At 32.2% G+C, this 12,885-nt stretch overlaps 1 protein-coding gene across 1 annotated transcript in view; it reads left to right on the forward strand.

Annotated features, from left to right (window-relative positions):
• Positions 1-12,885, forward strand: part of LOC109617183 (uncharacterized) — a 73,199-nt gene that overhangs the window by 30,004 nt on the left and 30,310 nt on the right. The window contains exons 5-6 of the mRNA XM_034448766.2: positions 1,926-1,992; positions 3,097-3,257. Of these exons, the coding sequence (XP_034304657.1) occupies positions 1,926-1,992; positions 3,097-3,257 (228 nt within the window). The remainder of the gene's footprint in view (positions 1-1,925; positions 1,993-3,096; positions 3,258-12,885) is intronic.

The following is a 12,885-nucleotide window of genomic DNA, read 5'->3' on the forward strand; positions in this document are numbered from 1 at the left end:
GAGTAATTTATAACATTATCTGATCTGGCAATAATGTAGATAATAAAGGGGGAGAGGATCTGTGATCAAGCCACCCTGGCCATTCCTTGAATGTCGTTTTTCCTTCAAATGATAGGACCTAAATGTTATACATGTACTAGTCACTGATATTTCAAGGGTGTTGGAACGGGGGCGGCGAAAGCGGTCGCCGCCCAAATAATTTTGTCTAAAAAATGAATTAAAAAAGAAACTGAATTGAAATTGAATAACGGCGATCTTGATTCATGTATGCGGCGATGTTAACGGCGATTTTGTTCAATGGAGTGGTGAAGTGTTATTTGTATTGTTTATTGGTCAACAACTGTACAGCTCATAGACATATAAAATTAATATACACATGTTACAATACATATACTGGTCACTTGAAATAGGCAAGTTTATACATGAAATTTTCTGATAACAAAAGCATTCTTAATATATTTACCTAAATTGCACAAATCCTTTACATTTTGTATTGACAATAATAGAATTAATTTTAAGACAGAGGGTTTAATATTAAAACTTCTTATAGAATTTTTCTCTTAAATTACAGTAATAGGGACATTTCAATATAAAATGATATTCATCTTCTATATCTAAAGTACATAGAGGACATAAACGTCTTTGTAATGGAACATTGTTATATCTGCCAGTTTTGATGGTAAGACAATGATATGATAATCTTAATTTTAATATGTTTCTTATATTGTAAAGGAATTCTTTTTGTTAGATATGACTGCAAGGTTTAATGATCAACTAAATATGTATAGATAGTACATTTGGAAGAGGCATCAATGTCAGCTAGTAGAGACTGTTTAAAATTATCAAAAATGCGTTGCTTGGCGATTGTTAAAATAATTTCTGGCTTTTCAAAAAATTGATTTTTCCATAAGTTCATTTACCCAATACTTGTTAACATGTTCTTAATCTCTGCAGCCCGGATTTTACATTAATATTTACCTAAAGTTTCATTATACATATTAACATAACATGAATCCAAAATGCAATTTTTTGATGATATAAGTTTCATCGAGTATCTCAAAATACCTATTATTCTGATACATTGCAGAGGCATTCTGCCTAATTCACAATAAATAACTGCATAAAATGTACCCCTTTTAACATTAAGTATGTTTTTACAATAATTAAGATGAATTTTTCTATATCTTAGGCAGCATTAAAGCCCCATACTTCACAACCGTAGTAAGCAATGCTTCTTATATAAGTGTCAAAAAGGGACAAAAAGCGTGGTAAAATTAAGACTCATAACACAACATTTCCTCTTCAGTGCAAAAAGCGGCTTAGTTCATACACTGTAATGACAATTGTTTTTGCGTAATATGAAATTTGCCATTATAGTTCAACAAAAGTCCGAGATAACAAAAAATGTTCACTACTTCAATTTGTTCACACTTATAAAACCACACATCTTCTGTTCGTAAAATTCCTCTATTTCTGAAAACCATTATTTTTGTTTTGTTTACATTAACCGTTAACGACCATTTCTCTGTATAATTTTTATAAAGTATTCAAATTGACTGTAAGTCAGCAGCAGACTGAGAATAAATAACCAGGTCGTCTGCGTGCATCAGTAAAAGTGTTAACTTTATTGTTTACACGGTTAAAAGTGGGGTATATATTCATGTTTCTGGTGTGTTTTGATAATAAACAGTGCATTAATTACATAGGTTCGACAATATAGAAATATCGTTCTTCAGCTTTGATGATTAATTATAAGTTGTAAGTTAGAAACAACGAATTTCATATATTTTATGAGCTATAATATATATATATATATATATATATATATATATATATATATATATATATATATATATATATATATATATATATCTTAGGTTTTTTGGTTAACAGACCATGTTTTAATGTTTTATTAATTATCACAGATCCTGCTTGCTTATCAATTAACAGTGATCGCAGGTGCTTTGTTGCTGAAAAAGATTGCCTGGAAAGGTATTTATATTAGGAATTATATAATATATTCAAAACAAAGAGAAAACAATACAGAGTAGTCAAACTTTTTTTGAATATTGTCTACTACGTCTTATTATAGCTCAACTGGGCGGAAGGCTCAAATAAGTGATCAGTTTTGGTGATCAAACTTAGTTTGGCGTAATTGTCGGCATTTTAATTTTCTCTATATCCATTGAAACACGTTCAATTACATGTAAATAAATACGAACCGTTAAAAATCAAAGTACTGAAGTACTGACGGGAGCTGATTTTATCGATTATCATTTATTTTAAAATCAACTTATCTTGCATGGCAATTAGTTTCTTGTCTGTATTTGAATTACGCTTTTTTTATTTTATGAATTTATAGACTTTTCTGACAAGAATTTCGAGAAACCCCATATGAATCATGTTGTGTAATATTTAAAGATAGAATTCAAACTATGTATTAGTAATCGAAACAATTCTAAAAATCCTATGGATCCAGGCACTATTGATATCGATCTCTAGTCTCGTTCAACCAGACGCTCATCTGTCTCCGTTAATTTCCGACAAGCAAGAGAGCCTCTCTGCTTGTCGGAGATTAACGGAGACAGCCGAGCGTCTGGTTGAGCGAGACTTTATTAAACTCTGGCGTAGGAATACATGAGACTACAACAATATCTGAATTGTTCGTATAATATAAAATTTGACTATTTTCAAAGTGTTTATAGATAAATTTCCTTTAAAAACAATGCTTCAGCATACATTTCATCGAATTTTTCTTTTATTTTAAAGAACTAATTCTTGTCAGCGGTGATGATTTGTGCTTAGGTCCAAACACTGTTTCACTTTTGGTTTGCCAGAGTAACTGCATAGGAGAGTTGATTAAAATCAACTCCCAAAAAAGAATTAACAAAAATTCAATAAAGGACAACACCTCCTTAAACAGAAAGCAAATTATGAAAGGATCAGAATATGTTCAAGGTTCATTAAAGCATTACTGATTACCGGTTGACAGTCTGTTTTACTTTTTATGTTAATGCAGTATTCTTGACTTGTCTTCTTGTGTGAGGGTTTGCATTCCAAGCAATTTAATATGTGTAAAATATCTGTTTCTTGTAGATATTCTGCTACTACTGATGCATACACGAAAGAAAATGGAACAAACGAAATAAATTCAGAAGAATTCAATCCATTAGTCTTAATTGTTGTCATGTTAGTGATTGTTATGCTGACAATAGTGGTAATAATAATCGTTTACAAATACCGAAAAAAACAAAAAGGTATGTATTCTGATAATAATTAGTTCTCTTATCAGTGTAAAGTTCTTAACTCATTTAAAGCTGTACAAGCGATAAAAATGCGATTTTTTTTTGCTCTCAAATAAAAAAGCGTAATAGTTAAAATATTATGAGAGAATACTCTCCACAAAGTACTTCAAAGTAAATTCTTTTTATAAAAAAAGAAATTAGTAATATTTGTAGTTTGTAATTCCATGCCTTTCTAATGGCTGAAGATGGAAATTAACTTCACTGTGCATGTCCGATTGAAATCCTTTAGTTGTTTGGCTGTTATCGTTCGCTAAATTATATATAATTATATACGCCCCAGATGCGTAAATACTTAGAGGTTGTTGATTTGAAATATACTCATGTATTAACGTTATACGGTTTTTTCATTCACGATACCTTTGATACCTTTGTTCTTGCTTGTTTTAAAAAGGATAACCGTCGCACGATCTAAAAATAGCCATTAGGTGAAAACACAAAGTTTACAATATTGTTTCAGGAAGTATACACGTCCCTAATGGCTCATACACTGTACTATAATACTCAAATATAGAGTTACATTTGTAATTTAAGAAATTATATTCTTCCACTTTTGAAACAAATGCAATGATGAAGCTGTTTACTCTTCACTCGTTTTAGTAGATTGCTTTAGGAATAGCAGTCGGTGTCACATAATATATTGATATTCAAAAGGAGGCATTACTTTCCTGGCAGGAAAGTAGTTAACAGCATGACGGTAAATTAACACAAACGTTTTCATCGTCATTCATAATCGATGCAAATTATACATGTACCTTGTATAGCTTAACCTCATTCGCTTCATATATAAAAATTCGACCTCTTCGCTTTTCTTATGTTTTTCTTTGTAAGGAATCCAGAGGAGTCTTAATGTGTTTTTTTTAGTTTCCGTTCTGATTCACCATATGGAATTTTCAAGATAACTGTAAGTTCCCTTTTGGAAAACATTAAAATAGGAATGTAGTTATGTAGTTACATCAAACAAATCGGTAAAATAATGGTTCGACTAGGTATTAACAAGTATTCCTTTTAAAGGAATGATCGGCAATAATGATATATTGATAGCTAAAAGCAATCAACATGATCGGTTTGATGTAAAATATTTAAAAAAAAGTACTGTATTTTTACAAAATATAAAATGTTTTGAATATGTACACCATAATTTCATCATTATAAACCGTCAACAAATTTAATTTTGAAATAAATTTGGGGAAAGCCGTTCGTAAACTCATTGTCTAGTTTTATATTTTTAACGTAATTATTAAATTTTAATGTATCTTCTCCTTCAGAATACTGAGTAGGGCTCTTCAAAGAGCATTAACACGTATACAAAGAAAGCGTTGTATTAAAATAATTTAATGCGACTGAAACACATTGAATGTCGTCATAACTTGCTATTGAGGCCGCATTATAACGTAACCTTGTTTATAAATCAAGCTGTCTTCCTAGCTACTATTATGCAACATCAATAGATCGAGGTCAGTTCATGGAGCATCTTCTTATGATTGAGGTCAGTTCATCGAGGTCAACTGCATTACTGAATGAATCTTTCGATCGAAATTCTTACACGTGAGACAAAATGTGCATTCTTGATTTAGCAGGTCGAACTGTGTTTTATGTATGTTTGCATCTCTTAAGGTAAAGGAATTGAAATAAAACTGAGCAAAATGTTATATAAATACTAAACCAAACTTTAAGTTTTTATAAGAACTACTTATGCAAGCGGAATGTGTGTGCACGTGGAAGCATTTGCCGGATGTCTCATATAGACACAACAGTGATCGACCGAAGCCGATCACAAAAATATATTAGAAATCAATTATCATCTCAATCCAGTTACCCAATGGTTAATCTTATTACAACAGCTCTTGCACAGTTCTGGTAAAGAAAGTAGGTTTCCCGTTGCGGATGGTTCTAATCTCATCCTCACTTCTGAGAACTCTCTCGACAATGCCAACAGGCCAATTGTTGCGCATGACAAATCTCAAATAAGTAAACATCATCAGGATTCAAGTTGTTCGTGCTTTCATTTACTACAGGGCAGGTGTTCCGATATTCCCTCCTCCAATGACGCCAAAAGATACTTGATCAGCGGACGACTGCACATACTCGATATATGTCTGGAAGATTGAGATTGAAGGAATCGAGAATAACGGGAAAGAAATCCACTTTTCCTTCAGAAGCATGGAAGGGCTAATCATATGCATAATATTGGAAAAATATTTGTTGCAATTACACTTCTAATTAAAAGGTAGCAATAATTTTATGTTTGAGGGGTTTGGATCTTGATTCAAGTAGCATGGCGTCTTTTTGGTCATCCCTATCATTCTTTCCCAAATTTCATCCAGTGAAATATGTGAAGCATGAGGAACATTGAATACCCAAGCAATTTCAGAGATACGCAATTTCTCATTCAACCGACAAAACCAATAAAAATTAGAAACCCTTCCTGAGTGTATCAACTTCACAGGGCCACGGATTGCTAAGAAACGACCGACGGCGTTTGTGAATGAACAACCTGTCATCTCCTCTATACTTTACATGTGCACTGACCTTCAGGTGAAGCATGTAAAGATGATTCCACATGTTGTGCTTTTAGTGACATCTCCACGAGTGTTGTGTGTAGACACTTGACAGGGCCAAAAGAAAAAATGCCGACATAAGTAAAAGGGATTCCTAATGTTTTCCTATCCGTGACACATCAGACATTTTTAAGTTTCTAAACTTCGTCTTACTATAAAAGAAGAAATCAATTGATTGGCGACAATGAGCCAATACTCTCTTATACGGAGAGCTCCTGAAATAAGTCTTCCCCGATGCTTGATAGGATTCATAAAAGTTGCAAATAAGTAAGTTACATCTGTGGCACATTTAGAAACTAGTAAAATAACTGAATTGACCTCTCTTGCATGTTTTTATCCGGCTGCATGATAAATCCTGTTCCAATATAAAAGTTTAAATAGTCGCGGTACCAATGTACTGCTGTTCTTTGATAGATATGTATCACTGGCCAGGTTTAATGTCTCTAGTAAAGTGTTCTTGCTGAGTTTTCTTCATAATTTTCTTCTTTATGAGAGTGTCACACTGGCTGATTGGTTTGGTGTCTTGATAGCTATCTTATCGGGATCGATATAAGTGTTAAAACGATGTTATTGCAAAAACCAGATTCTTCCAGCTAGAAAAACACTCAAAGTTTCGAGAAAAACAAATTAAGGGGGCTAGTGTTCAGTGGTGGTGTTTGTTTCTAGTGGCATAGCCTCCATACCATGATCATTTGCAGGTTCAATGAGTGGAAAATACTCTAAGGTACATGTATCAGTGCATTCTGAAATGCTTTGTTAGCATTAACACTTTGAGCCAGTTATCCAGCTAAGCTGCAAGATATTGGTGTTTATCGGCATGCGGATTTATAGGTTAACGTGCAATTTAATTATGTCATCATGCAGCATAACTATGTTGACATGCAAGAAAATTGCAATTAGATCAAAATCATTAAAAAAATCTTTAAAAATTATCAAGTTGCGCCCACATGTGACTTCCAGCATGGTAGATGCTATTTAGGTAAGTTGACATGCCGAAAAATATATGTTGTCATGAAAGGTATTTTTGTCGACACGCAACTAATTTATTTTGACATGCAACCAATTTATGTCAACAAGCAACTTAGTTATGTTGACATGCGAAAAAAAAATAGTCATCATGTAAGTTACTTATGTTAACATGCAACTTTTTTATGTTTGCATGCAACATTGTTACATTGATATTTGAGATCGGTATGTCCAAGTATATCCTCTTAACATAAGTAAGTTAGATGTCAAAATATTTAACTAGCATGTTAAACATAAGTAATTTACATGTCAACTTCAATAAGTTGCAAGTCAACATGGATAAGTTGCATGTCAATATAAATAAGTGGCATTTAGCATGTGAGCGACATTAGATATTTTTGAGATTTGTTTTACAATTCTTATCTGATTGCAATTTTTCTGCAGGTCAACATAGTTATGTTGCATATGTTGTCATATCTATCTTGCATGTCCATATATTCATTATTCACGTGTACACACAGAACAGCTCCGCAGAGCTATAAGGAAATTATAGTGTGTCCTCTACATGCGCGGATCCTCAAGATTTTTCTCTGTATATTCCTTTGTACAAACTTATATTAAAATTATAGCCCCGTCATAACTTGGGAATCATAAAATGAATAAATTTGAATATTTTAACACACAGTTCAGCATTTTTGCTGAATGGCTAAATGGTTTTTCACAAAAAAATTCTGAAACATTACCAACAATATTAAATTATTAAGAAAATGATTTTAAAGATTTTCTCTGTATATTCCTTAATAATAATAATAATAATAATAATAATAATAATAATAATAATTATAATAATAACTAGACTCTTGTTGGTATAGCAACAAAAAGGTCTTCCGTTCCTCATGTTTAAATCTGTACAAAAAACCATTTCTCTTGTAAACAGAAAATGGATATAATATATACTGTACAGGAATTCTCAAGAAATAACAAAAGAAAAAGACAAAAAGTCAGTTTCTGAGTACTTTCTTTGACGACCGGAAGTTTTGCCGGATCATACAGAACATAGTAAACTATCTTTATACATTATTTTGTCTTTCTTCAACGTTAGGATGTTCACGTTTTTGTTAGTTATAATATCTTGTTAAGAAAAGGTTTTTGTCTCGGGACCGAAAATGAACAAACGGAAGTAATTTAAGAAATTAAAAGTAGATATTTAAGTGCATTTACCTACGGTTCGATACTGTTCATCAAATTGAAAAAAAAAATGTTTTAAAATATAAAGTTAAAAAATGAAAACCAGAAGTGAAGTACGATCAAATAAAACACTTAAAAGACATGTTTAATCAAATGTCAATTATCCACATAAATTTTGTGTTTTGATCTTTCACATGTTCTGAGATCTTGTTGGTACTTTGTTTTTATAAAAGAAAGCTACTTGAGATTTTTGAGATGTCTTACCGGAAGTAGATCATTTTTTTCTTTTTTTACCATGTGTAGATGACCTTTCGTATTTCTATTGCTAAAATGTTACTTCCATGCTAAATAACCAAAATATATTAAAAAGACTAAATTGAATGTACATCCTGTGACGACCGGAAGTCACGCCGAATAAAACAAAATAATGTTAACACATGTACATACATATGTCTATCATCCCACAAAGTTTGGTTGTTCAAGTCGTTACCGTTTTGGAGATTTCGTTGAAATAAGGTTTTTTTGTCTCGGGACAGGAAACGGAAAAACGGAAGTGCTCAATGTAAATTATATTTAATATTTATTGTATACTTGCTAAGTTTACATTATTGTTCATTTATCTAACATAAAATATCAAAGGAAAACAGTTCAAATGATAAACAGCTCGAATTGTTTGAACTCTTCCGGTGTGGACCGGAAGTGACGGAAGATGAAATGAAACCAATTAAACACATTTTCAAACAAATGTATATCTTCAATTAAAGTTTCCTGTCTTGATCGCTTATAGTTTCGGAGATCCCACGGGTACAACATGTGTTTAAAAAAGCTACCTGAGATAATTGAGATATCTCACCAGAAGTAGAATTTTTTTGTTGATTTGACATCGCATAGTTGACCTTTGTATAGATTTATATTTATATATTTATTTTATGGAAAAGGAATTTAATGCCGAACAATAATTATTTTTGAAGTGCTTCCGGTGACGACCGGAAATTACGACGAACAAAACAAAATAGTTTAAACACATCTACATACACAGGTCTATCATCCCACATAGTTCTAAGATCTCGAGGGAACAAGGTTTTTTGATGCGGGACAGAAAACGGAAGACCGGAAATAAATTTTAAAAAATGAGAAAAAAAACTCCTGGAGATATTACCTTTTTCTATAAGTCCTGAAAATTTCACGAAAATTTATCGAGCCATTTCTGAGAAATTCTTTCGATAAAAAAGGGTAAAAAAGAAAGAGAGAAAGAAAAAACACTACAATCACTATAACAAAAAGAAACATTACAATCACTATAAGGTCTTCCGTTCAAAACGGAAGACCGTAATAATAATAACTAGATACGATCTCGTTAAGAGTTACGAGTAGGTCTTCTGTTCAATTTTTAAACGATACGATTTAAATATTAATGAAATTTCAGAATCCCCCCTCATCCACTCTCTTTCAGATAATGTATACGATTGTCAATATCCTTTAAAATGATAAGTAAAGTATTTTGCTTTTTCACATACTGCACATTAGAGATTTAAGATTTAAGTCCCCTAAAATCCCTAATTACGTCATCAATGGGTGTGGCAATTAGTTTTACAAATTGATATTGTTACGATCAACAACTTTGTTTCTTTAATGCATTACAAAATCTTGATCGTTTTTAAGGTATTTGTAAAAGACTTTAAAAGACTTTACGATCGAGTGTTTTGGTCCCTATTTAAAGGGGCCAGCCCATTTTCTTGAGATTATTCGAAAAATCTCACCGATACTAACATTTTCTGTTTTTACACCCATCTAAAATTGTTAATCATTTGTAAGATACAAATGATTGAATATTTTAAAGGTAAGCTCTCTAGATCCTTAATGCGGAGATACTTTTTTGTTTTGGTTAATGAAATCGATTAAAATTATCAATGCAGACATATTCTCTTCTACAATGCTTACAAAATATGTCTCTTTCTCTAGATATATTGCGTCAAAGTTTAAGTACGTTGGTCCCCAAAATACCTAATTACGTAATAAATGGGCGTGTTAATGATCTTACCTGATAGATATTGTTACGATCAACAACTTTGCTTTTATAATGCATTGCAAAACCTTTTGTTTGTAAGCAATCTGTAATAGAGTTTACGAGTGTCTTGGTCACTAATTTAAGTGGCCAGCCCCCTTCTCCTGAGTTCATTCGAAAGGTCTCACAAATACTAACATTTTTTGTTCTTACACCTACATGTATCTAGAATTGTTAATCATTTTTTAAATACAAATGATTGAATATTTTACGTGTAAGTCCTCGAGATCCTTAATGGGGACAGACATTGGTGTTTTGATTGATTGAATCGATTAAAATCATCAATACAGACATTTTCTCTTCTACATAGCTTAACAAAATATGTCTCCTTCTCTAGATATATTGCGTCAAAGTTTAAAAATGGACGTGGCAATGATCTTACCTGATAGATATTGTTACGATCAACAACTTTGCTTCTACAATGCATAACATAAGCTTTATCATTTTAAAGTTATTTGTAATAGAGTTTACAAGTGTCTGAACCCCTAAATAAAAGGGCCAGTCCCTTTTTCTTGCATTCTGCACATCTTCAAACCATGGTCTACCTATCCTGAAAATTTTATTTTTATATCCCTGATAGTCTCTGAGTATGTCTGCACAAATTGGTCGTAAAAACTTACATAATTGGCTGTAAATCGGAACCAGAAGTGACGATTTCAAAAAGCTTCTAGAATTATGACCACTGGCAATCATCTGTAGAAAAAAAAATTGGTCGAAATCGGCCGAAAAGTTTTCGAGATATCGCGTGCACAAAATTTCTGGAAAAAAATAATAACTAGACACGATCTCGTTGCGAGCAACGAGGAGGTCTTCCGCCTGATTTTAGAACTTGAGATTTATGTTCAATCTTGATTTTGCTATGTAACAGCTAAACATGATTTAGAATTAAAAAAAACAGGGTCTACATTCTAAGGGCCAGATAAAATTTTGTTTCAGGGATAAGAGCTTTGTTCAACAAGTGTTTAGAAATTCGTCACCGTTCTTGAGATATCTGAGAAGAATAAGTTTTAGGGGCGAGTCCCGTATCTCCTTATTGGAGCCGCTGAACCAAATTTTGAAGGTTGCATTTTGTAAAGTACATCATTTTTGGGATCTTTTCTTCTATACTGCATTACAAAATATTTTCCTTTTTGAGATATAGGTGGTTATAGTTTATGGACTCTTGACCCTAACAAATCCTTATTACATAACACATGAATAAATCATTACATTACTTGGATACATAACTGTAAGCTAAACATATTTGCTTCTATAGCCTTCATTTAATTTCCCTCAACAAAGAGCTACAGATGAAAGATTTTAGATCCCTTTAGTTCCCCATTTTGAGGGGCCAGCCCCTTTTTCTTGATATCAAATTAAAAAAAAAGTCATTTAAATCACAACACATTTTGTTCAACACAATTTAGAAATTCGTTCCCGTTCTTATGATATATGGGGAAGAATGTTTTAGAGGCTGATCCCTTAACTCCTTATAGGGGCCGTTTACGAAATTTTGAAAATTGCATATTATTTAGTACATCATTCTGAGTATCTTTTCTTCGATACTGCATTTCAAAATATTTTTCCTTTCTGAGATATTGGTGATCGAAATTCTAGAATTTTGGCCCCTAAAAACCCCTTATTATGTAACACATAATAAAATCATTACATTGCTTGGATACATAACTTTAAGATAAACATATTTGCTTCTATAACCGTTCACAAAATATCCCTCATTAAAGGGCTACAGATAAAAGACTTTAGAGCCCATTTGGTCCCCTAATTTGAGGGGCGAGCCCCTTTTTTGATATCAAATAAAAGATCATTTAAATTTCAACTCACTTTGTTCAACAACTGTTTAGAAATTCGTTACCGTTCTTGAGATATATGGGAAAGAACATTTTAGGGACCAATCCCTTAACTCCTTATAGGGGCCGTTTAACGAAATTTTGAAAATTGCATATGATTTAATACATCTTTCTGACCATCTTTTCTTCTATTCTGCTTTTCAAAATATTTTTCCTTTCTGAGATATATGAAATAAAAATTCTGGAATTTTGGCCCCTAAAAACCCCTAATTACGTAGCAAATGATAAAATCATTACATTGCTTGGATACATAACTGTAAAATAAATATATTTGCTTCTATAACTGGTCACTAAATATCCCTCAGTAAAGGGCTACACATGAAAGACTTTAGAGCTCTTTAGTCCCCTAATTTGAGGGGCCAGCACTTTTTTTTTATATCAAATGAAAGGTCTTGTAAATATAAACTTTTTTTGCATTACACGTGTTTACAAAATATTTTTTCAAAAAAGAGATAAACTAAGAAAACCATGAAAAAATACGACGTTTTTTAAGTCTCGATTTTTGGGACCAGGCGAGCGTTAACGCCTTTTGAGCATGATACATATGAATGCCAAATTACACATCTACAGTCTCTTGTCTACAATCCCTGAAAGTTTGAACTCAACATCTTTTACCGTTTAGGAGGAGATCCCTGGACCCTCTAAAAGTCGCTAAAACGTCATTTTCTCAAAAACAAAATCCACGTCATCAAAATAAAAAATTGTTTATTAAGTTCGGATTAATAACTATTAGATCTGAAAGTTTCACGTAAATCGGCTAAGCCATTTCCGAAAAATCGCCTGCACAAAATTTGTAAGAAAAAAAAATAATAATGCATTTGGTGGCATAAAATAGCTCACTCTCCTTAACACAGCAAGTTTTCCTAAAATTTTCTTTGAAATAAAATCGATGTGAGCATTCCAGGATAAGGTATTATTTATATAAACCCCCAATAATTTAGCCTGTTTCACAAATT

The sequence above is a fragment of the Magallana gigas genome, chromosome 4 (genome assembly GCF_963853765.1).
Source record: "Magallana gigas chromosome 4, xbMagGiga1.1, whole genome shotgun sequence".
Lineage (NCBI taxonomy): Eukaryota > Metazoa > Mollusca > Bivalvia > Ostreida > Ostreidae > Magallana > Magallana gigas.